Source organism: Pyxicephalus adspersus, chromosome 12, assembly GCF_032062135.1.
Source record: "Pyxicephalus adspersus chromosome 12, UCB_Pads_2.0, whole genome shotgun sequence".
Classification (NCBI taxonomy): Eukaryota; Metazoa; Chordata; class Amphibia; order Anura; family Pyxicephalidae; genus Pyxicephalus; species Pyxicephalus adspersus.
Genome location: NC_092869.1, coordinates 23463733 through 23490522, shown reverse-complemented (window position 1 = coordinate 23490522; position 26790 = coordinate 23463733). Strand labels below are relative to the sequence as shown.

The 26790-nt window shown below is 40.4% G+C and overlaps 2 protein-coding genes across 2 annotated transcripts in view; one reads left to right on the top strand and one right to left on the bottom strand.

The window, feature by feature from the left end:
• DCAF5 (DDB1 and CUL4 associated factor 5) overlaps positions 1-22464 on the bottom strand; it is a 31346-nt gene extending 8882 nt beyond the window's left edge. The window contains exons 1-6 of the mRNA XM_072428917.1: positions 22144-22464; positions 13306-13449; positions 10667-10703; positions 10440-10579; positions 8579-8708; positions 1205-1418 (exon numbers count right to left, since the gene is read on the bottom strand). Coding sequence (XP_072285018.1) covers positions 1205-1418; positions 8579-8708; positions 10440-10579; positions 10667-10703; positions 13306-13449; positions 22144-22399 — 921 coding nt within the window. The 5' untranslated portion in view covers positions 22400-22464. The remainder of the gene's footprint in view (positions 1-1204; positions 1419-8578; positions 8709-10439; positions 10580-10666; positions 10704-13305; positions 13450-22143) is intronic.
• EXD2 (exonuclease 3'-5' domain containing 2) overlaps positions 1-26790 on the top strand; it is a 77452-nt gene that overhangs the window by 40240 nt on the left and 10422 nt on the right. The gene's annotated exons all lie outside the window — the stretch shown is intronic.

The following is a 26790-nucleotide window of genomic DNA, read 5'->3' as shown; positions in this document are numbered from 1 at the left end:
CAACACTTATCAAAGAATGCAATACTGCAGACAGGGAGGGGTAGTTAGGAAATGATGGGCTGCACAATACACTACAAGGATTGAACAAAAAAGGATAAAATTACAGTTACAGCATTACTTCTGTAAATAAATAATATACTGCCGTGAGGGTAAAACATCTAAATTCACAGCTGTAAGTGTGAAATGTTATCTGTTATAAAAATATTTGTTTGGCTACTTTTCTAATGCAGCCACTCTTCTCAGACAATGCTGCCCATATCTTCCCGCTTCAGTCACGTTCTGCTTCAAACAGCTGAATATGCAAATGTAATACAATATTACAAGCCAATCTACCTATTAAAAAAACTGATATCTCTGCTCACCTAGTTCTGAGATTTACACAGCCTGCCATGAAGCACAGCCGGGATAGTGACCTGACTTTCTTCCTCTAAAGTTTTGAAAATGCAGCTAAGCCATCCATCAAAATGGAGCTAAACTCCATGCCCCCAACCTGTGATTGCAGAGGAAAGGAGCAGGGACAGACTTTTAGAATTATTACTTCTATTTATGATCTTAACACCATGCTTCTAAATGTTTTCCTAGAATGCAGCACACTTGCCAATGAATACATAAAGGTATGGACTTCATTTCTGCCTGGAGTTCAGTTTTAAGCAAAAGCTCAGTCAAGGAGCACCCCAGCCTGTGATCAGATAGTGAAAGAGCAGAAACACACTGATATAGTCAATCCTGTGCACTCATCTACTTTCAGAGAACTCATTGTAAAATGTGTGATATAACACTATCTGATTGTAGTACTTAAGCTACGTACACACGTCAGATTTTTATCGCCCGATAATCGGCATCGGCCAATTATCGGGCGAAAATCTGCCGTGTGTAGTCGGTGTCGTCCATCGTCCGGACGACCGAGCTGCCGGATCCACGGACGATGGACGACACCGACTGTACACACGGAAGATTTTCGCCCGATAATTGGCCGATGCCGATTATCGGGCGATAAAAATCTGCCGTATGTACGTAGCTTTAGTGTAGTCCTCTTCACAATCATTCTGCATGGGAAACTACAACAGGTTAAATATTAGAAAGACATAATGTGACTCTTAAAAATGTTTATGTTTCATATACTTTTTGATTAAAAATATCTGGATTAAATGGGAGTATTTTGTATCTCCCTAACATCATATCATCCAGTACTTTTACTTCTCACCTGATCTCTGTCACCAGCAAAGCAGCAGCTTTTCATGGTACAAGAGTTGAAGTAACCTTGGTTGTCAAACTGGAATACAGGCAGCCGTGAATGAATGTCATACAAGACGGGTGGAAGTCGGCGGCGCAGGGCGAGCAGCTGAGTACCGTTGCTGTTAAATCTCACGCTCATTGCACTCTGAAGGGAAAGATTTCCACCATAGCGTAGCAGGGAGCTGAAATATAGACATGAATTACTTTGTTTTCATAAATACAGTATTTATAGCAAAATTCATATACTAATAAGACCCCATAGTTATATTATTAATATGCCCACACCTTCCCAGCACAACAGAGATCAATCAAAGCCTGTTGGGTTTCATATATGGAAGAAATATAAAAACTCCATTTCGATTATACTACATAGTGAGGACCATAGGCAGTTTCAGTGTGATTTTCATACATCAGTTAAGAGGTAACTGGCACATCTAATCAGAAAATGTTTACACTTCTCCAAGTGGTAACACAGGTAAAAATAACCTGTCACTGTGCTATTTAGTGGAGATCTATGGACACATCCATATACCTTTCCATAGCAGAAAGGGAACGTCTGACTTTCCACTGCGGATATAAAAAATGATGACAATGGTATGAATGTACTAGGAATGATGTCCATTACGACATCCATCATATAAACGATACAAATCTTTATGATGAGTTCCCCTCATTCATCATCATTGCCTCTTATACTCCATTTCTCTATGCCCCGACTTGCACTGTTAAGTCTCCACCTTTGCCTAAGGGATACTAAACTCTGAGCGGAAACTAATCAGCACCCTGTCTCATATGTGTCTTTACCCTGACTCAATGCTATTTTACATTTTCTCCAGTGTATCTGTTTCAGGCAAGAAGTAACTTGCATTTCACTATCTTGTACTATTTATTATAGCTTCTTATTTAAGTAAGGTCAACTAGCTGTCCAGTCCAAAAATCTAAAATAAGAGCCCTAGATAAGCTAAAAAGGTGAGGTGTAACAATTCACCTAATTTCTTAGGCATGCTTCATATATTTATGTGCTATGTATGTGGTTTTATTATTTTGAATATACCTTCTATTGTATGATACTTCCCCCACCTCTTAGATTGTAAATGGGCAGGATCCTCTCCTCCTAGGTCTGTGTCTCTGTCATTTGCAACTACCGTACTATTTATTGTACAGCTCTACATAATATGTTGGAGCTTTATAAATACTGATTAATATTAATAATGATAACAATATCATTATTATAAATAGCCACTAAATACACAACTACAATTGGTTGCAAGGCTCCTATGTTGCCGCCCACCATGACACAAGTTAAGTTTTGCTGCATTTTTGACATTTTTTTCTGTTACTGCATGTTAGCAGCCCACTGTAAAAAAACAAAATACACTATTATCAGTACTATACTATTCCCTGGAATAAGGCCAGACCCCAGCTGTGTCTGTATAAAGCATAAAAATGCCTCCCTTCCTCCAATCTCAGATCTGCTGATACCTTTATACAGGTTTCCTGAGAAAGCTATTCAAGGAATGGAAGGTGAGGGCATCCTACAGACAATGCCTTTCCACTATCATCTATGTAGATTTACAAGATGCCGGCAGCTAGCAGACAAGTCAGAACAATCCCCACTTCACACACTAATCTTGGGATTACAGAAACAATTAAATAATGGTTACATTTATTGTGTCTTTAAGAAAAAAAAAAACTAACTGGGGTTTATAGATCACACGGTGATTGTAATTACTACACACTAATAAAAAAAGATTTAAAGAGTCCACACAATAAGACAGCACATACACAGAACACACCGCTTCATTAAAATAATCTGAGCACGTGTTGGTGGTTAATTTATGAGGAATTATGAGGACTGGGCAATGTCTAATATAAAAAAATATTTTTCTATTTACAATATGATAAACCCAGAGAATGGAAATTACAATCTAGTTTAGGAGCAATTAAGTCACAAGGGAAAGTAATGAGTATTTTGTGAAATTGGCTGAAGGTATGAATGGGAATGGCTATTCACCCAGCATGTTTAAACTTTCTGGAATTTAATGTGTGTGAATAGCAGGGTAAGCATTTTCCTATGAGCATCTAAGCCTGTACATTTTGATATCACCAGTTTGCAATGTGGGGACTTCCGTGGCCTAGAGGCTGTTTGTCTTGCAGCCATAAATTTAGCTGGAATTTGATTATTTTTTTTATTTTGTGCGGGCAGGGAATCTTTTTGCGGCAATCTTTCCAGTAAGACTGAGAATGTAGAACATGCTGATATGTTCACATTTCAGCAGTAGCCCATCCAGGTCACTGTTAAATTGCCACAAAGCTCTGTAGTTCAACATCTAAAGCTCTATATAGATGTCAGATGATGGAAAGGGATTTTTCATGATTGTTTCCAGTAACAGATGAAAGAGCTCTGTACACGTGTCGTTCTTTACTAAGGAGAGGAAGGGGTGGGGTGAGAAAAAGGCACCCAACCATGCTTTCTTTCATAGGAATGCACAGCAGTTGTTCCCAATCAGTCATTCATCAATCCGTCATGGTGGATTAATGAACACCAATGAACATTTAAATTTTCAGAGACGACGTACACAGCTCAGGCAACTATCATCAGCAGCTTTAGGGAAATGAATAACCGATACATTTAATAGACGAACTCCAGACAACTATAACAATATTTTGAATCCATTATTACTCACTAGAAATGACACAGGAAGAAATTGAAAATGGAATAAGGACATAGATAACTGCAGGAAACTGTATTGCTTATCCCACACCAAGTTTGCATTTTATGATTAATAAACAGCCAGGGGTGTCCACCATACGGGTGCAGAGAAGACTCTGTGATATGAGGAAAGCTGGTACACATAACAAGTCATGTAACTTGGATCTCCCCTGACAGCTATTCTTTACCAGATTTTAAAAGTACAGCAAATGACACTTTTGTAAAATGCATTTTACAAATCTGATTTTTTTTTTTGGTGTCAGACGTGATTTGCCATAGTGAAATACTAAAGGCTGACCGAGGACAATCCTTTCCTTTAAAAAAGGACACAGCAGGGTTCCTCTTGGTCATCCTATCCCCTCCTGCCTTCTTAGACCCGAGCATGTACATAGCTTTAATGTTTCTCTACATTTACACATAAAAAGTAGGCTCTGTACAGATAACTTCCCATACAGTAGAACTCCAGAGACTAGGATATGCTAACTGGATAAAAAATACTTTTTATCAGTTTTACAGGAAACATTATCTGCATTCAAAGTCATTTCTGCTTGGAGTTTCAGCTCTCCATAGACATGACATAACACAGACAGACTGGCCAGTCATTGCACGTCAGTGGGGTGAGGCAGAAAATTGCTGATGGCTTTCAAGGGTGATGGTATGATATACAACCACCAGCATGATTACTGTAATTGTCACCAGTAGCATTATACTGCACCTTCTTCTTTTTCACCTCTCCAATAAAACAAGTTGTATTCTGCGTGGCTGATGACTCTCCAATGTGTATGATGACCCCTAGCTATAGCTTTGGATTTATAAACAGTGTTTATGATTGACGTTCAAGTGGTTTCTATAAAATGGAAGCACCTGTCCAGAGCAAAAGATTAGGTCCTGGATTCCTACACCACCAAAAGATATATTTGAATCAACCATCCTAGTCGCTAGCAGGATCCCATGGCTGTAGGTGATGACTACAACTTACACTGGAGCTGGCTGAAATTTATTGTATGTTGCACTCAAGTGTGAAAACACCGACATACTTAGCAATATATTTCACAAAATATTCTTCCTTATAAGATCAACTGTTTTGATTATGACTTTTGCTAACTAAATGCCTGAATCTCAGCACTGTTACAGCTGTACTCCCGGCCTGAGGCACAGTGTAAATAGTGTGACATGTTTGTAGAGCCCTGCTTTCCAATCAAGGCTAGAAATCTGAAGAATGTAACTCCCTGTAAAGTCTGGAAGTGTTCTTGTTATGACCTGCCAGGGATGTGCTTTGGTTTGCACAGGACTGTAAGGGGGAGACTATAGGACAAAACAGTTCATACAAAAGACACCCACCGCCCCCTGCTGCTAAAAATTAAGCATTACACACATCATTTTTGCCTTTGCTATCCTTTCCATTACATGAGCCCTTTTAGCAGCACAGAGGGCCTAATTTATTAAAGCTCCCCAAGGCTAGAGAGGATAAACTTTCATCAGTGAAGCTGGGTGATCCAGCAAACCTGGAATGGATTTCTTCAAAGTCATTTGCTATTTGCTAGCAAATGTATTGAATCCTGGACCAGATCCATTTCAGGTTTGCTGGATCACCCAGCTTCACTGATGAAAGTGTATTCTCTCCAGCCTTGGAGAGCTTAAATATATCAGGCTCATTGAATCAGAATTCTATAACTCAATAATAAATCATACCTGTCTCTGTATGACTATGTATTTAAATAAAAGGATTTGCCAATGTTTATTTATAATAATAATAATAATAAATCATACCTGTCTCTGTATGACTATGTATTTAAATAAAAGGATTTGCCAATGTTTATTTAATATAAAAACATATGAGCTCAGAAATGGCAAATATTCTTAGTACTTTGCTGCATAAAAGTAAAATGTCGTTTTTGCTTGGGTAAAACGTACACTTTTAGCTTTAGAAAGCACCCATCCTTACTTCTAAAAGCTAAAACATTTAGTTGCACAATATACAATTAGTCCCTGTAATTCAATGCAGTTTTGTAGGATTGATCCTTGAGCAGCCCACACATTTTTACTGCAGTTTAATGTGTAGGAGTAAAACCTTGAAAAGTGACGGATATTAAGGCAATCAAAAGTCAAGAAGTGTTTTCTATATAAGTATGCAAATTGGTGCTCTTTAAGCTGGCATGTCAAATTACTGTAATTTAGGCTAGGTGTGGCGCTCTCACTGCTTTGTGGCCCTTGTAGTTTAGGAATTGTAACAGAACAAGGCCCCAGATGTACTCCAAGTAATAAAGGCTTCACTTCTTTACATACGTTTGGCCCATTTATAGAGATTAAATGTGGTGAGATGTAATTGTTACTATTGGTATTGTGCAAGTTTACAAATCCAAACATTCTGTATGGGTTTTTACACTACTCTCCTAGCTATTACAATTAAAGTCAAGGTATAAAAGAAAAAAAATGAAAGACCAAAAAGAAAATAACCTACATGTAAAGAAAAATACTTATTGGTGTAGCAAAAGTGCAATAAGCTCCTATGGTTTTGTTGTAGGCTGACAGCGCACAGTAATTCTGTGGTGTCAGCCCTACCCGGTTGCTTTACACAATCTGATGCTTCACAACCGAGGCTTATCGTTCTGTAATTCAAAGGTACCAGCTACAAAGGCTTACTGATAGCATAGAAAGTCAGAAAAAGACATAGAACCAAATCAATGTTTTTTTCTGTTTAACTTACTGAACAAATAATTTTAAAAGGTTAGGATTTACATACGTTTTAGGCCCCTCACACAGACCTCTTATGCAGCATGGACTCTTATGCCGTGCTGGGCAGTTTTACATATGATTATCTACTAGGCGCCTAGGCGATGGTACGCAGATATGACTACAAGCGCTAAAGAACGAGACTTGTTTACCATTGGTGGATATAGAACCGCAGCCTGTCACAACGGTGCATTGCAGAAAAACAATGGTATTACTGCATGCCAAGATAGAGGGCTAGGCACTGGTGAGCCGATTTACTCCTAGTCCTAAATCTGCCTGGAGATATAGGAGATAGGAGGAGGGGTGGACAAACCCATGCAGTGTTTTAAGTTATAAAGTGGAAGTATCATCATCTTTTTTACTAGTAAAAAGAGGCCCTTTAATGTCTTCTCAGCTCTCTGAAGATAAATGTATATAACCTGATTCTTGACAACGATGGTGCAAATTTTTGGTCCAGGTTTTTGCAGATTCAGAATATATCAGGATGATAAAAGGAAGATTAATTTGTAGTGCCAGGCCACAGTAATATAGGTGCCAATAGGGTCATAAGGGATGGTATATTGTATTTTGTTTTCCTATGTTTTCTATGTACAGTTTTCATGTAAACATTTTTCTAATTGTCTACTGTTATTGTATTGGTTGGTTGCTCCACTTTAGTGTCCCCCCCTTCTCTTGTCCCTATGTTCTATTGTGTTATTTGTAATGTGTATGTTTTAAATATACAAATCAATAAAAATAGTTTAAAAAAAACAAAAGAGTTCACTCCACTGTTTCACAGCTCCTCTGCTTAACATTGTATAGCATGTTTTTACATCATCTATTAGTTGCCTGTAATGTCACTCTATGTATGCTGCCTCCTGACTTGGTAACATGCTAACATTTATTTAGATTCTCCCAGAAACATGGGAAGGTTTGCAGATTGAAGACACAGCAGCTGATAAATATAATGACAACATCAAAAGTAAATTCATTATTTTCTAAAAGAAATGATTGGGAAATTCTTTAGTGGCATTATAAAGAATAGGGAAGGACGCTAGGGGTAGAAAGGTTGTAGGAATATGGAGTTCAGGCTCCAACCTGTTGCTGACTTTTTATTAAAAATAATAGTTACCTGGCTGACGTTATCCTAAGTCATTGGGTCTGATTCATTAATGCTTTCCAAGGCTGGAGAAGATACACGTTCATCAGTGAAGCTGGGTGATGCAGCGACAACCCATGTGATGTGATTTTCTTATTTTACTATGCTTGCTGTATTTTATACACACATTGTTAGGTGGTGCAGTCTTGTGGCTGTCTGCATGTCAGTGAATCTCTGGTGCTAGCTCATCTAGCAAATAACTAACAAAATTGAATGCACAAAGTACTTTAACCTCTCCAATCACCAATTTCCACACTATGCCACTTTTGGTCATTTTTGGCAGTAGAAAATCCCTACCTTTCATTTGTTCCCCTGCCCCACTGTTTGGAACGTTGACCCGAATGGAATACCCAGTAATTTCACATATGAGGAATATATACCTGACCAAATGTAGCAGATTGGGGCCATTCAGAACTGCACATGGTTAGTACAGGGACCTGTACTATGACTCCAGTAATTTGTAAGTTACAAACATGCTCACTCAATGTGGCTGAAAGGAGCAGCGGAAGAGTGAAAATAAGATAAATATTGTGTTGGGGAGGTGTGGATTAAGGTTAGCCTGTTGCTTTTGTCTGTGCTTTTACAAATTTATTTAATAGTAAATACTATTGGTAAAACAGTTTTCTTTATGTGGAAAGCAGAGTGTGTCACATGTGCATAATTCTGTATGTTAAAAACATTTGAAATAAATGTTTATCCTACGTGCATAAAATTTGCCTTTAACAGGATATGGGCAAATATGTAAAGCGGTATCTTACCTGTGTGGCTTTCTGATATCCCAAAGTCCAACTCCCTCTTTAGAATTGGCTGTGGCCAGCAGCCTAGGTTCTACGGGGTTAAACATGACACTGTGGAAGGCAGAAGGGTAATGGGCCAAGCAGAAAGGATCTAAAAACAGAAAGACAAAGAAGACAATTAGATACTTTTTATACTTTTTTACTTGTATACTTTGTGGAAAACAGAAGTCACAGTTCTGGAGGTGGAATCCAATCTATAAAAGTTTTTTAGTTATAGGTTCAATCTAGCAAGTGGAGTTATTCACTTTTGATGGCTACTTTTGACACTTCAAGACTCCAGTGGCAAAATCTCAATGTCTTGGTTCTCACTATTCTCAACTACCATGAAGTATTATCACTACCTGGGGCACTGGCAGATATAAGAAACTGACACACAAGTTCAATATTGTGTTCAATATTTATACAGCAGGTATCTGAGATATTCCACATGCACAGTCTATTCTGACAAAATGCAGAATGCCCTCATATCTTCGGGGCAGGGTCCTCTCCTTCTGCTGTGTCACTGCGTGTATCCGTCTGTCATTTGCAGCCCCTATTTATTGTACAGTGCTACATAAATCCTGTTTATTAATATATAGAGATATATAGAGAACTGTCAAGCATATTTAACACATGTTGCATAAACATATGGTCAGTGGGTCCACAATTTCCTTGTAACAAACAATTTCAACTTTTTTTTAGGTTTTAGGACCACAGAGCAAATTGTGTTAGAAAGATGATTGATATTTTATTTACAAACAAATAAAAAATATTGTTCTTGGAGAATAGTTAAAACAACATTATAATAATTAATAATGTGAATAAAAAAAAATACATAAACAATAAATATAAGAATAACAGCAGCAACAGTAATATTCGCAGGACTCGTTCTGCCATCTAGTGGCCAATTGTTAAGGTGCACAGAAGTCACACTAGTAAATTCTATGGATTCTGAATAATAATAATTTTATTATTTATTATTATTATCATTAAACAGGATTTATATAGCGCCAACATATTACTCAGCGCTGTACATTTATTAAGGGTTGCAAATGACGGACAGATACAAACAGTGACACAGAAGGAAGAGAGGACCCTGCTCAGAAGATATTTGAGCGTATTTAGCTTGAACTCACAGGAGAATGATTTACAAATATACCCCTAAGTGAAGTTCCCTAGGTTAATATCATATGTGTACATTTCCTGGGCATTGTATTGTCTTGTGTCTGGTTTCCAGTAAGGGCTCTCAGATGAGGTGGCATTGAAGTAATAGTAACAGCAGTTTAATGTACTTGTGAATGTGTATTTGTATTGTAGCTAAGTTATTAAAGTATATCCAAACCCAAGAAAATATTTACTGCAGCTTACCAGTCCTTAAAATGACCATATACTATCTATTATCTTTTACTAGTATCCTGCAAATAACATACACCTGTTCCTTTGTGTCCCTGCCCATTTTTCTATTGTATCTCTAGGGTCAGCCATAGTTGTTACACAGAATCCATCATGTCTGCCTTTGTTCATCTCCGTTATATAGAAGTTGATGGAAGTAGAACATAAGGATGTTTTATGCCTTCGGTTAAGCTTACTGGAAGTGACACCTGGCAACCTAGTAATCCTCTGCTACCAATACAGAGAGCTGACCAATAATATTATAGTGTTTGCACAGACCCCACCAGTCTTTGAATCTCATTGCACTGCACTTTTTTCTATATATGAACTTTGTAAGTGTATAAAGCAAGCACAAAGTCTGTGGTTCTCTACAATATATCCTAATCAACTACTTATGTTTTGTGGAATTGTATATTTTGTAAACCCATAGTCATGACGAGAACCTTCTCACCTCCTTGTGGAGACTCTCGAATGTCCCATATCAATACTCTGCCATCATCTGATGAACTAGCAAACACGTTGTCATTCACAGGACTGACAGACAGACCATACACCGCCTCCTCATGAGCGAAAACATCCAATGTCTCCCCACTACAAGGAACAAAGAACATGTTGTAGATAAATGTCAAGTGCTCCAAAAAATTCAAGATCATCAATACTGAAATTATTAGTACTTACGTTTCAACGTCATGGAGGATCACTTGTTCATCATTCCCTATGAAGCAATGAAGAAGGATTTAAAAAGGGTGTAAGTCAGTCTGCTATCAATAAATAGTAGTCAGCACTTTTAGGTTCTTCCTTCCATCCAACAAGTAACGGGGACTTCTGACTTCAAAACAATATATACATTGCCCTGGGGGGAAGGAGGGGGGGGGGTGCCTGCACTGCTACCACCTGTACAAAAGAGTAACTTTACAGCTGCCCTGTAAAAAAAACTGAATATCCTTGTAATGAATAATAATTCATATCAACAATTGGGCAGCATGGTGGCTCAGAGGTAGCACTCTGGCCTTTGCAGCGAATCTCGGCCAGGACACTATCTGCATGGAGTTTGCAGGTTCTTCCCATGTTTGTGTGGGTTTCCTCCGGGTACTTCGGTTTCCTCCCACAGTCCAAAAACATGCAGTGTGGTTAATTGGCTTTCTCCCAAAAATTGACCTTAAACTGTATAAATGACACGTGACCATGGTAGGGACGTTAGATTGTGAGCCCCTTTTAGGGATAGTGACACGATTATGGACTTTGTACAGCTCTGCGTAATATGATGGCGCTATATAAATACTGTGTATTAATAATATTAATAACAATTGTCTAACAAATGTTGGGTATCCCCACACACACCAGGAGGGAAGGCTTTTTAAAAAAGTCACATATGGACAGTAGTGTAGCTTCTAGATGGTCTACACCAGGGGTCAGCAAACTTTTTTGGCTACTAGGCCATTTTAGGAGGTCAAGAAGGCACACTAGGCCGGACTCTCTCTCGAGAGACCCGTGCTGATGGCTCTGCCCCCCACCAGGAATGCCCCTGAAGGGAAATCCCTCTCCTCCACAATGCATACAGAGGAGAGGGAACGCCCCTGAAAGGAAATCTCTCTCCTCCGCAATGCATACGGAGGAGAGGGAATGTCCCCTTACCCCGGGGGCAGAAGTGTTAACGCCGACTGTCGTAAATAGGAAAGGGAGGCATAACAAGAAGGCTCAGGAGCCACATGCGGCTCCGGAGCCGCAGGTTGCCGACCCCTGCCAGCCCAGGATTAGGATGGATTGACCAGACAGGCATTAGGCCGGAATGGACTACTGGTTAGGCTGTATCTGGCCTAAAGGCCGGAGTTTGCCTACCCCTGGTCTACACTTTGGTATCTATTTACTCAACAACATTTCATCTTGAATAATTAACAAAACTTAATTTATAATACAGGGAGTCAGACATTCCCTTAAGGGGAATCAACTACTGCCACATGAAATATCAAATTCCCTGTTTTATAAATAGGGGCCTAACATTAATTTGACTTTAAATTTTACTGAAACATTTGATGAACAAAAACACTGTGTGACCTAACAAACTGCCAAAACTGCCACTACCACATTTTATTCTGCAGATTCTTTAGGCCTAAATTGTGAATTTTACAATTTAACTTTTTCTTAAAAAAACAAAACAAAACTATAACATTATCCATATATTTACTGTCTCAAAGCCTAATACTCACATGTCTGTGCTCTTACTATATCCACACTGTGCCGCTTATCTGGACCCTGTACAGCCACCACTGGTACACGGAGCAGACAAGCAACACGGAGAGACAGGCTATTGTTAAGATAGTTTTACAAATGGGTTATTCTCTGTGCATGGGCAGGAAAAAAAAGGTTCAGCCAGAGAGTTTGCAGTGGTGGCTGTGAGACCCCACAAGGGCTACTTTGGATCTCACAAGGGTTTAAAAATCTGTGAGGTGCTAAGGCAAAAAGTAAAAACAACTTTTTTTTTAGCTCAGGATAGAGTGGTAAAGGATTCGACCTTTTGTCAAGCTTTATTATTTTATGGATAAATTCAGAGCAATTGGTGAAGCTTAAATTATCCAAGAAGTGTATCGCTATCCTTAAATACAGCACTGACTGTTTTTGGCAGAAACCTAGTCCTGAAGAACTTTAAAAATTGTCAAAATGCTAATTTCTGAAGTATTCTAAACTAAGTGTCAGCTTAGCAGGGCACAATCTGTATATTTAGTACTCAGAATGGGTCTGTACTATCCCATAGACTGCCATTTCAGCCTAAATCACTTCACCAGTAATATTGCAACTATCTTATTCAAGACCAATGATAACTTCAACATTTTTTTGGGGGGGGGGATTTATAAATTAGCCCCCTGAACCAGCAGAACCCCAAACTATACATTAAAGAGAAGGCCTGCTTGAAAGCAGAAGATTCTCTGCTGTGGTCTGACATGCCCCTGCAAAGTCATCGTCAGAGCTCCCCAATCAGCAAGATGTCTGGGGGAATATTGTATCTCTGCTCTAACACAGACAGGAGAGCGGTCCTCTGCAGAATTATGCTGGAGTTCAAGATGTTCTGCTGGTGCTGGGGAATAAGTTTTAAAAAAGATGACTGTAACACATTTTATTATCATTTTTATTGAAAGATTTCCTTGGCTGAAACTACAATAGGACTTTCTTTTACCCGATGTTTCTAACACTATAAAAACCACACCTTAACATCAAAGATCAAAAGCAATATTTTTATTGCCATTTGCATGTAAAACTAGGCTTTAATAAGCCAAGGACTCACTGGTTGGATTCTCTCTTTAGAGATATGCAATACTCACCTCCAGAGAACACTTTGCTATTACCACTGTTGAAAGCAAGGCAGAAGATGTTTGAATGGTGCTCTCCTTTCAGTTGGATGGGCTTGGCTTTAGAGTGAATGGCTTTTTCCATATGCCACAGCAACACACGGCGGTCATCTCCACCTGTAACAAGGAGACAAGATTTTTATTACAAATAATAAAATAGCAGGTTAAAGAATAAACCTGAAGAGAATATAATTGGTCAGTTAATAGGAAATAAATAAATGACCTGGTACCTAGGAGATTGATGGCTACATGTTGTCATTACTTAAGTGTAATTATCTGAAACTAAGTGTTATCATTTTACATCAATGTAATATTTTTTTGTTTTTTAGTCAGTGGTCACATAAATTCAGTGATCTGTGAGATTTTAGCAGCGACAATACAAAAAACAAAAGTGGTTTTATCATTTAGAATTTAATATTGATCAGATATGGCCATTTTCAAGTTTACCCGTATGCATGAGATCAGCATCTGATCTAGTAAACTTGGCAAGCTTCAAGCTACATACACACGTCAGATGATTCTCATCCGATAATCACCTCAAGGTTAATATCGGACGAGAATCTGACGTGTGTACAGCACTTGTCATTCATGGATCCATCCTGGTGGATCAACAAGCAATGAGCAAACATAATGCATGTGAAGGGGGGAGAGTGCAGCAGGATGCTGATCCGTCGTGTTCCCCCTCCCCTCTCCATAAAGCAGAACGGTGCTGTATGTACAGCACTCATACAGTTCATGCATCGTGCAGTAGTTTGGAAAGGATCGTGGAAGATCCCTTCCAACGACAATTATTGCATGTGTATACCATACCCAGCCTTAGCTCATGTCTATATCACTCTTGTAAAAAAAAAAACAACCATTTCCCCAAAGCTTCCTAAACATTTTTGTATCTACAACAGATCCCCACCTACAAAACATGTTTTATAGTTATTACAACATTTAGGAGATAAGCAGCTGATGAGCAGAATGGGTCTAAAGATAAGAGGACAGGGCAAGGGGGAAGGACTTACATGTTCCTGCCTACTTGTTTACTCTTTAATCTTATGAAATTACATCTGCAGATAAAACAAACACAGTGTAGTTTAGATTTGCTTCCTTTTTCCACCTATGTGACACCACTTAACTAAATAAATAGGATGATTAAGCAGCAAAGTGCCCTTATACTACTCATATTCATAACCAGAGATAACCTGTCTGTCCAAAAATAAAGCTATACAATCTAAGGCAGACATTCTCAAACTTTTGAACAAGGGGAGACACTTGTTTTTTCAAATCTCAGGGAACCCCTGCTATACATCAACAGCGCACAGTATATTAGCATGGTGGTCAATAGGAAGAATGCCTCTTACATCGCTGCAAGTTATCCTTACAGATAACCAAAAAGCTCATTGGTGTCAGAGGTAATGGGCCAGAAAGATGAAGTTAAATTTTTCACCAGGATCTTGTATTGATGATGGGAGATATGGACCAATGTGTAAAGTCTTCTCCAGTACATTACAAAAATTCTCACTGGGGTTAAGGTCAGGACTCTGTGGTGGCCAGTCATTGTGTGAAAATAAAGGATCATGCTCCCAGAATCACTTCTCTTCCACAATCTGAGCCGCATGAATCCTGACATTATTATTTTGGAATATGGTCGTGTCATCAAAGAAGAAAAATCAATGGATGGTAAATCCTGGTCATTCAGTATATTTAGGTAGTCAGCTGATCTCACTTTTTAGGCACATTGCTGAACCCAGACCTGACCAACAGAAGCAACCCCAAATCATAACACTGCCCCACAGGCTGGGGGACTTTTTTGCTGGGAATACACAGTCAGATCAACACAATTTAGCAACAAATACAATATTTATTGGAGAGACCAACAAACATCGTCCATGCAATGACAAATTCTACCAAACCCTCAAGTAACAAAGCTGTAAGAAAATGTTGTTGACTTGACAGATGAAAATCTGACACCCTCTTAAGTACCAACTGAAAAGTTTTCTTTAAAACTCACTGTAACTCAGCTTGTTTTAAAGCTCATTTATGGCTTTTTTAAAGCAGACCTATCATTGAATATGTAGTTTTGGGCGATAGGCCTGCCTGTCCACTTTTTTGCACCATTTTTGTTATTTGTTTGAATACCTAAATAAAAGTAATATGTCTTTCTCCTACTTAAGGGTTTTCTGCCATGGCAAGAAAAATTGATGGGTAATCTGGAAGCCCCCTTAGATAGATATGTCATACCCTATAAGGCTGCCCGATTGCAGAAGTGCTGATACCATTCTTCGCATGTGTCAGGCAGAGCAAGGCATCCTATCCTACATATACCTGTAGAATGAGATTGCCCTTCCTTCACCAGCATTTGGTATAGAAACCTGCAACTTCCTGGGATAAAAGACATAGATGTCCTAGAAAGTTATTACTCATCAATCTTTCTTGCTGCAGAAAGAGTCCTGGAAGTTGGGGGGGGAAGTTATTACTTTTCTAAAAGTACTGAAAAAAGCAAAAGCAAGACAAATGTAGCTGAACAAGCAGTCATATAACCAAAATTAATATTTAGGTGTTAAAGATTTATGAATAAATATTATGTAAATATTTCATTTTTTCACTGTCCATAGCTTGGCCAAGGGTTCAATGTAAAGAGATCCTGTCACCACATTGTTTTCCTGAACAACAATTTCTATTTGTTACTGTTTCCTGATAACTTCATTTTGCAGTTTGTGCTTCCCTACTGAAACTACAGCCTATTTTAATTTTTGAACGTCCCCCCCTACCATTCCTTTGGTGCTGGGTGCCACCGATTTGGCTCCATTGTCAGCACCCTATGCAGCTCACAGCCCTGTTCACATTCTGCTCTGTAAAATGTATTTCCCAACAGATTCTATGCTATGGCAATGCCTTCTTTAATCTGACATGCTGTTATGATTGAGAAAGAATTTTATTTCTTACATAACTGTAACAGGAAAGATAAACACAATCCAGCTGAACAGACAGATCTATTCTATACTCACTGAAGCACACAATTCAAAGCATGTTTAAAGATAAACCAAGGATTATTTCTTGACACCATCTCACCAATCTTCTCTCTTAGTAAAATTATTGTATGTTCAAGTCCATAAAAAGTTATACATTATGGAGGATCAATATATCAAGCTGTCATATAATAAAAGCAAACCAGTCACACAAAAGTGGAATATTTTTTTTTAAAAAAGCACCACATTTATAGTACAAAAAATAATAAAAATACCAAACAGGGATAAAGCTGCTAAACTACAGGGAAATAAAGGGGTATAGCCTGTATTAAATCCACTGTATGTCCCCATGTTGCTTCCCCTATCCAAGGTAATGACAATTCCAGGGTCTGATTTAAGGCTTTCCAAGGCTGGGGAGGATACATATTGTTCGGTGTTCCAACAAACCTGGAATGGGATCTAGTCCAGGATTGAAAACATTTGCCAACAAATAGCAAATGACTTTTAAGAAATACATTCCAGGTTTGCTGGATCACCCAGCTTCACTGATGAAAGTGTATCCTCTCCAGCATTGGAGAGTTTTAATAAATCAGACCCATTGACTTGCATGTCAGACTGCAATCTGAAGTCCGTGGCTAACTTTAATATGTATGTTTGTAACTATATAAAACCTAACTTCAATACCAATGTTCCATGAGCACACATAGTGAAGCGACTGCATCATATCTAAATAATGAACCAAATAAAAGGGATTATAAAAGTAGACCGAGTATAAAAGTAGAACCCAAATATCAGACATCTGACTTCCTGCTATCACCTAAAGCTGTGTTCCCAACCTTGTGAACTGTAATGCTTTCTTGAACCTGTGGAAAAGCTATGGAAATTCAATTTACATACTAAACATAAACGCAAGATAGAAAACGCTCCCCATGACCTCAGAGCTGAAGGCACTGTACAGTGATTCAATGGTAATCTTCACAACTAATTTAGTCACTTTCTGAGATTCCCATACTCTATCCCTCCTATTTATGGCCCTGCAGCCTTAAGCTGCGTACACACTTCCAATTTTTATCGTTCAAAATGAACGACGAACGAACGACGAACGATCGATTGGGCAAAAATCGTTTGTAAAAAAAGTAACCAACGACGCCGACGAACGAGGAAAGTCGTTGGAAACGAACGACCGGACCGGCGGATCGGATTGGACGACGATCGTTGACCATCGTTCGTGTGTACGATCGTTCGTTGATCGTCCATGGTCTGAGCATGCGTGACGAACGAACTTCGTTCACTTCCTGTCGTGCACGTCACTCCCTCTATCGCTCAAACGATCGTTACTATTGTGTGTACAATATCTACGAACGATCGTGTCGTTATCTCTATGTGCAGGATCGGTGCTATACGATCGTTCGTAGATATCGTGCAGGATCGTTCGTCGTTCGTTTAACAACGATAATAATTGGAAGTGTGTACGTAGCTTAATAATCCTAGGTTATTCTCACTATCAGTCTGTGTCACATAAACAATCAATGTGCTGGTCAGCTCCGGCTGTGTATTTGTTATAAAACAGCAAACAGAGGAATCAAACGCAGCAGGGCCATTTCAGACCCATGTCGAAATGTTGCATTCTGCTGCAAGCCCAATCTTGGTCCTACCTGTTCCCATTCAAGTGAATTGGAGTGTGTGAGAACCACATGGCTGCAGCAGATCACGACGCAGTTCCCAAAAACAACATGGCACTTTTGGCCACGTGGTTGCTTTTGAAAGAACCGTACCATGTGTGCAAATGAAAGCGAATGATTTACCTGTGGAGTGGTGTGCCACCCCTGGGCACACAGCAGCAGTCTGCTTTGCATCCCAGAGGAGGCAACTGTCTGGTTTTCCAACACAGGCATGAAAGGGGCTAATGAACAAGGTAAATCCTTACCATATGCAAGCCCCCATCAGTCAGTGCTATCCTCCACTCTTTGAAGCTCTTAGAATGTGGATGGGCCATCTGAATCCACTCATACAATGTAGGAATACTGTATAAGCTGTGACTGGTTGAACAGTGGCTTCAGAAAATTGATTGTAAAGTCTGTGATAGTAAGGAATAAAGTGTTTCACCTTATATATCTATTTACAAAGTAAATAACCCGTACAGTGCAAGCGTGGCCCCAGTGCAAGATTAATTTTCAATGCGACTAAAGTTCAGCTTTTAAGAATATATAAACCCCAAAACTGAATATATTGCAACTTACCAGTGTGGTGGCTGCATTTGTTTTCATTTATCAGGCTACAAACATTTTCAGTAAGTACAGTATATAGTTTCTATGATCTGAAAAGGCAGCATACACATCCCCATTCTTCTTGTATAAATTACTATTCCCATCATAGAAGGATTCTGGGAGAAGGAGTGCCAGAATGATTAGTCATAGGGCTTCAATTGTTGAACTGCTGATCTCTTCTAGAAGTCAGTTTTTATCTACATGCGGGGTCGCTGATCTGATTGGACTTTATAACACACAATAGGGATCAGCATGGCGCCTCATATGCCACAAGGTGACCACACAGCACCAGAGGAGAGCTGCCCCCTCTTATATAAGAAACTTCATAAGCAAAATCTTTCATGGCAGGATCACCTGTGTAATTCCAATTTAAAAGCACATTATAGCTTATATGAGACTTTTGTGTTTAGATCTGCTTCATTCTACTGAATATTGTTCTTCTACAAAGCATCAGGAAAGGGATGTAGAAGTGAAGCTTTCATTTCCTGGAACACATATGCAATTGTACATCACCTGTTACTTCCTGTTATAGGGACACCAGTAACAGGAAGTGAGGGGAATAAATATCATATAGATTTTTCTCCTCTGGTGGCAGCACTTACAGATCATGTCCTTTCCTAAGCCTGCGACTCGACAAAGAAAGTTAAGCAGCAGATTGAACAGTTGATCTCTCTGTCACTTTACGCTCTCCTCAGAAGAAGCAGAGGCATGGCAGCAGCACTGATTGGCTCGTTGTGCTGCTCTTTCTGTGCCTCCGATCTCCATCTTCAAACTGTCCCAGGCATCCAAATGGCACAAGTAAGTCTGGGACTTTTTTTGGTACCATCCTGGTATTACCATGATACGCCATGATACTAACAGATAAAAGATGAACGCATAGTGCCAAACAATTATGTTTTTTTAAATTTGTAATAGAGCAGGAAAGGTTCAGGTTTTTGTAACATTTTTCTGTGATCTGTAACCTGACTGGGGAGATTTTCCATCATTAGTTTTCCTTGTGGTCCTGACTATCCTTATATACCGTGCAGCTCCCCTGCCTAACAAATTGGTGGCACAAATGACAACAAAACAGGAAGTCACTTTAAAAATGTGTTTTGTTCAGGAGAAATTTCCCATCACTTCCTGTCCTGGAAGGAAGTGGGAAGAAATCCCTCCAGAAGAGAATCCTGGAGAATTTCTCCAGAAGGGAAATAACAAAAAAAATAAATAAATAAAAAGCTGTAGTATTGAAGTGTGTGGGTGGAGTTGGAGCAAAAGGGACACACACAGGAATATAGAGCTTGTACCCATTGTGCCATGCAGTGTACAGCCTGGCTCTATTTGTGGCACCACCTAAAACACCCATGTATCTCCTGTACGCACATCTTCAGGGGTCACCCAATGGCTGAACGGGATTGCGATGGATCCAGAAAATATAGTGGCAAAGGTGGCTTTGGGGGATGCAGCAATGTTTTCTGGACCTATTATGGTTGAGGCACCTATAAAAAAAGCTGTGTGCCATATTTGCTGGGTATACTTTGCACAAGCTCACCAAAAAGTTTAGTTCTTCTGCAATCATGAAACAAAAATAGGCTTAAAATCACTGATTCTTTTTTCCCTACCTTCACTGCATGGGCACAGAATTCTGCATTACACCACATCTACAGCACCAACCTGTTTTGCTCGTATTAGAAAACATAGGGAGATTTTCCTTCATTTCCTGTCCACAGCCAACAGGATGTGAAAGATCTTTATACAGCAAGGCAAATCCTCTTCGATGTCTTTAGAACATGTGTCCCCATGGAATGAACTTCCTTCTATTTCTCTTCCAGAGTCAACTCAAAGGGGTCTGTTTATAAAGCAGGGAATCTGACATTCACTAAACATTCTCCGGTGGAGAATCAGTTACTGCCATTAAAACACATGGACCTGGAAGATTTTCTAGCAGGGAATGTTTCAGTGAATGTCAGATTTATTGTTTTATCCCTGGGACAATGGGCCTTGGACACACACGGAGGGTACAGATGGGAACCTGACCTCACTATAGTCACATACAATCAGATTTTGGATAGACAGGAAAGTTCTACCAACCTGTGGTGGACATAGAAAACAATGGGGCCCTGTGCAGGACTAGGGCTAGGTACACATGTGCAATAATTGTGATTAGAAAAAGAATAATTAACGACCGATCAATTTGATTTGATTATTTTGAACGATCGTATTGTGCACAATTCTGTAAATGCTGTAACGATACGATCGTTGAAATATAATCCATCAATTATGTACACACACTAGATACAATCGTTTGAATGATGCAGGAAGTGACATGTACAGGAGAAAGTGTGTCACAGAACAATCCATGATAACTGAACGACCGTACACAGAATAGATAGCAAACGATCGTCGCCCAATCAGATCCGCCGGGACGGTCGTTCATTTCCAGCGACATTCCTCGTTCATCGTTGTTGTGCACTTTTTTGTTAACGATTATCAGACGATCGGTCGTTAATCCTTCATTTCCAACAATAATTATTGCACGTGTGTACCTAGCCTAAGGTCCCATGGTGGGGGGGCCCTTGTGCAGCAGCACACTTTGCACCTCTCTATGTACCCGCTATCATCTCTTCTCCTGTCACTGATCAAACATTACACATAGTCATCAGTGTCCCCATGGATACAAAACGCCATGTAGGGAGTCCGGGTACCCCACCATACACACTGCACCCATATTGTACAATCCTAGGTCTTACTGGAGCAATGTAATGGGGTCACCCTGATGTATATGTGGGCTGTCTGGGTTCTTGTGAAGGGATTCATTTCCTCTTATAATATAAATAAAGAGAATGGTGACAACGCAGAGGCGATAAGTTTGTGTCCCCACAAGGAAGATTTCTCTGAATGTCCTGATCACTAATGTCAGGAAGATGGGAAGTTTCTAGCAGAACAGGAACAGAGAGGAAATCTCCTGGGAAGACCAATAGAGACACTGTTACCATGACAACCATCTGCAAATACCCATCTGCTCACTTCCTGGTTGGCCTAAAGGGACAGGAAGTGAATGGAAATCCCATAACATGAGACAGATGCCAGCTCTGCTCTATCCAAAATAAAACGTTTTGCCTTCATATATTAGGAGAAATCTTGAATTGGGGACACTGGCTTCTGTGACAACTAGGACAGGTCACTGTTTTGGAGAGATGTCCTCACATGTTTTCTTGTTTTTCTAGGACAGGAAGTGAGGCTTGCTATGGGGACTGTAAACCATACAGTGACAGGGGTTTAACCCTTCTCTATTCCATACAATTCCATGTATATTGGTCAGGCTGTACGATCACATGGTGACACGCTGCAAATGTTTGATTGACAGCTGCGCGTCTATAAGAGTTTCTGCAGCAGCTGAGACTAAAGCCAGGAAGTACAATAGAAGAAAGCCATATATAATGTATATCCCCCCCCCCCCCACCCGGCCATGACTGCCATTGCTTGCTATAGCCCCCCGGTGCTGACGGTAAGAATATTGGTTGGCATTCGGGAGGTGCTAGATATCGGGGTGCGGTCGGGCAGATTTGGGGTATGGTGCGCGCGGTGCCCAGCGTCCTGTCACTTGCCTGACACCAGCATACGTCCACCGTGGTTGGAGAACTCGATGGCGTTGACACAGCCGAAGTGGCCCAGCAGGTCCTTTTTGTACAGGTTCCTGCAGGCCTGCAGCCTCCTCCTCTGGAAGTCCTCCCTCAGAAGCGGGTCTCCGTGTAGGCCCCTCTGGGACAAGAAGCCTATCGCCGACCTCATGCCACAGCCGTTGTCCCTCCGCATGGTGGCGGCTGACGGGCCGGGGTGGCCGCTGGATCCGGCTCTCGTCATACACACAGCACCGAGCTGTTTGGAAGTCAAGTTGCGGGGCCGCTGTGAGCTCCTCCCCCTCCCTCAGCTGATCCTCCGCTTCCTCCCCCTGTCCCCGGAGTACCAGTGTACAACGCTCTCACCTATGGTGGTGCCATTCCTGGTGGTGCCCCTGACATTGTCACAGAATTTACCAGGCTTATTATTATTTAGGGAGATGTGACATGGGGTCACTAACAGACCGCTTACTACATTATATGGAATGGTTCCATGGCTAGCTGGGCCAGTGGCATGTCGCCCCCTCTGCCACCTCATTACCCAGAGATATGGCAGCATTCCGGCTCTGGATATGGCAGCATTACGGCCTTGCATAAGGCAGCATTCTGGCTCTGGCTATGGCAGCATTCTGGCCTTAGATATGGCAGCATTCCGGCTCTGGCAATGGCAGCATTCCGGCTCTGGCTATGGCAGCATTACGGCCTTGCATAAGGCAGCATTCCGGCTCTGGCTATGGCAGCATTACGGCCTTGGATATGGCAGCATTCCTGCTCTGGATATGGCGGCATTCCGGCTTTGGATAAGGCAGCATTCTGGCTATGGCAGCATTCCGGACCTGGAAGCATTCTCGCTCTGGCTATGGCAGCATTATGGCCTTGCATAAGGCAGCATTCCAGCTCTGGCTATGGCAGCATTCTGGATCTGGAAGCATTACGGCCTTGGATATGGCAGCATTCCGGCTCTGGCTATGGCAGCATTCCAGCTCTGGATATGGCAGCATTCTGGATCTGGAAGCATTACGGCCTTGGATATGGCAGCATTCCGGCTCTGGCTATGGCAGCATTCCGGCTCTACAGCTGCTATCGCCACGACAAAGCCCCCCATATGACGTTGGGGTCACCAAATACAGCCATTGCCAACCAAGTTTATGTGGAAGCCCTAGATCAGGGGTGCCCACACTTTTTTGGATTGCGAGCTACTTTTAAAATGACTAAGTCAAAATAATCCACCAACAATAAAAATGCTAAACATTAATTTATTTCTATATATACAGAGTATACTTTATAATAAAAATATATATTGGTTACCTTGCATACCAGCATGAACATGTATGGCACAATACAATTCTGTACATTTTTGGCCATTACCTTTCTCCGATGACGTCCTAAACTGAATGGAATCAGCCAAAGTTGCATAGCCTGGACAGTAGTTGCTGGTAGCCAGCCTCAGACTTCCAAATGTTCATCAGTCATGGTGGAACGCTGTTTAGACTTAACTCCTGTGCGTGGTAGTTTATTTTGAAAGGCAGGGCTCCGCAATCTACTCGTGTAGCCTTTGTGAGCCATGTGTTGGGCACCCCTGCCCTAGGGGTCCTCCAGAGGTTCCCAGGGGTTCCTTGACCCCCGTGTTATGGTGACCTCATTATTTTGTGGCCTAAACAAACAACAAACAAACTTATTCTAGAGTCCAAATGGCATTACTGAGTGTCACTGCTGCCTTCTGGGAGAGCCAGGACACAAAATTGCACCCCTGCAAGTTCTTTGCAGGCTGGGTTTTAAGTACCCAGGGGGCAACAGTAGGGCTTAATAACGTAACCTGCACTTCCTTACTTTAAGATCTGTTTTTAGTAGTCCAAGAATGTAGCTGGTAGTAAACATACCATATGAGAAACAAAAATGCTGCCATTGCTGCCCCCCTCCCCCGATGCAAATGCTAGCTGTCTGGTGGCATGCCGACCTTCTTGCTTCAAGCCATTGAATTATGAATCTAAAACTAATATTCATTGAGGGTTTCTGACTTTTCTCTATATTTCCACAGCAAGTCAGTGACTCATAAATAACTAAAGCCAGTAGGCCAACATAAAAGGAGCAAAAAAGGAGGTTGGTAATGACAGCTTGTATTTACTTAAAGGTGCCTAATGGACTTCATTAAAGCTGCCTGTAACTGGTTGACAGGTTCATAAATAAAAATGGTCAATGAGATGCAGAAAATTTGACATGTATGCAAATCACATGCAAATAGTTTGCAATTTTCACTGACTTGAAAATGCACCAATCAAGTTAGGCAAATAGAAAACAAGTAACCTAACTTTTCATGTTTTAGTTGTTTTAGGATTTTTATACATTTGGATAAAAAGAAAACTGAACATTCATAAGAGTTAAATGTTTTTGCTGTATGGCCCAGTTTCATGTGCAGTTTAAAGCCACTTGGAAGTCTATAATTATACTAGGGATTAATACTTGTGCATGTTTGTGGGTGAAAGTGAGTTTTTTCCAGGAGGGCCAGCATGTCGTCTTAATATTGTCTTCAGTGCCCTTAGTGACACTTAGTGACCTTATATTTCAATATCCACAGCACACAGTACATTAGTGTGGCGGTCAGTGGGAAGAATTCCTCTTGGCCATTGGGAAGAATGTCACCATTACCTATAGCCAAAAAGATCATTGGTATTAGTTAAACTGACAGAAGACACACATTTCTAAAGGAACCCCTAGTAACCTCTGGAGCAGTGGTCGCCAACTTTTTGGACCTCACAGACCACTAAATTCAGAATTTTAAATCCTGCGACTATTAATATTATTTTTTTAAAAAAGATAAATACATTTGTAAAATAATGATCTTCCTAATGGTTCCTGACAAGGACTGTGGAGGCTCTGATTCATTGATCACCAAGAACAAACAAGAAGTGATCGTTATCAAAGTCAAACTATTTGATGCCATTAAAATAACAGTTATAGAAAATACACAGTTAGGTCATACTTACCTAAAAGAGTATCTGAGAAATAAACAAATAAAATAAAACATTGGATGAGAATCGGTATTGGCTGGGTGACTGTTGTAATGGTGGAAACAATACTGAAGCGTACGGCTCGGCAACGGTTGCCTCATACAACTTTTTTTCGCGGATCACCAATGGTCCACAGACCACTGGCTGGTGACCACTGCTCTGGAGCGATCTAGGTGGACAAACACTGCACTACAACATTGTGTAAGTTGTAACAATATTACCAGTAAACAGGTACATGAAACAAAATATTGTCAGTGAACAGTCAATTCACATTTATAAAAAGAAAATGCATTATTCTTTGTTAATCATACAATGAGACATTTTCAATGAAACCAAAATGACAGAAATGATGATCTAGTGGGAAGATTATAGAAGAAGATGTGTTAAAAGCACAGCCTTGCAATTGGAGACCACATCACCATCTTTCAAAGCAGTGGGTTGATTTACTTAAGGGGTAAAGGCTGTTCATTGAACAAAGTATTTATCCCTTCTTTTGGAATGTTTCGATGTTTCACTTGGCTTAGTGTAGTGGTCGCCAACCTTTTCAGACCGGCAAACCAGGATTACTACCAAAGTAGTAGTACCAAATTACTGGCTCTGGAGCGTGCATGTGCGGGGAGCCGGTTGTCGCTCAAAGGGGAATAAACTATCCCCAGAGTGATGTCATAAATCGATGCCAGAACCTGCCCACTCTCCGATTGCAGGCTCAGACCAGAGACACAACCCGCCCACCGCCCTGAGCCTTGCAATCTGTACCGCGGACCACCAAAATGTTCTCTGGTTGGCGACCGCTGGATTAGTGAATCGGTCAGCTCTGTTGACTTTATTCGTCCAAACTGAAGTATGATTCCAAAGCTCTTTGTACCACCTATGTAAGGTCTATAGTTCCATTGCCCTTCTATGTCTGAACAATGAGCTTTAGCTACCATACAAGACAAGCTGTGCCCACTCGGTGCCAGGTGTGATCTCAGATTGTCTGAAACAATATTGTATTCTGTGAATGTTACTGGACCAAATTTTGTAGCTGCATGCATGTCCAGACAAAACTTTGTCACCAGTTTGGGCATAATGGACAAAGTATAAAATCTCTATCAGTTGTCACATTCTGGCAGCTTATTAGATAATAAAGGTAAAAAAGCTCCAAGAACATCATAGCAATAAAATGTTCTTTTTTTAAAGTTAAAGAAAGGGGCTCTCAATTCCTTATTACTGTCCGCATCTCTGTTTTGCCTTACTTCCTGTATAGATGCCAACATTGTCAACAGGACAGGAAATAATGGGAAATCTCCCTACATTTTCATTTAACTATACAGGTAGTCCTTGAGTTAAGGACATCCAATATACGGACAACTCCTAGATACAAACGGGGCTTCCCTGCTGCTTGTGTGCAGGATGGAGGGTTGATGGGGGGAGGGGGTGGTTTGTATGACTTGTAGAAGAAATCTTTTGCTAAACACAGCTGAGGTTGTGGGTGATTTTATAAGCTGAGCTGATCTGTTATATCTTGCGACTGATTAATGACCAAGACAAACTCTGCAGTTTTTTTTCTTGTTTGCATATCAAAGCACAGCTTGCTCCAGAAATTATTAAATGTCTAGGCTCCGTGATGTTTTTTCTTTTTTTTTTT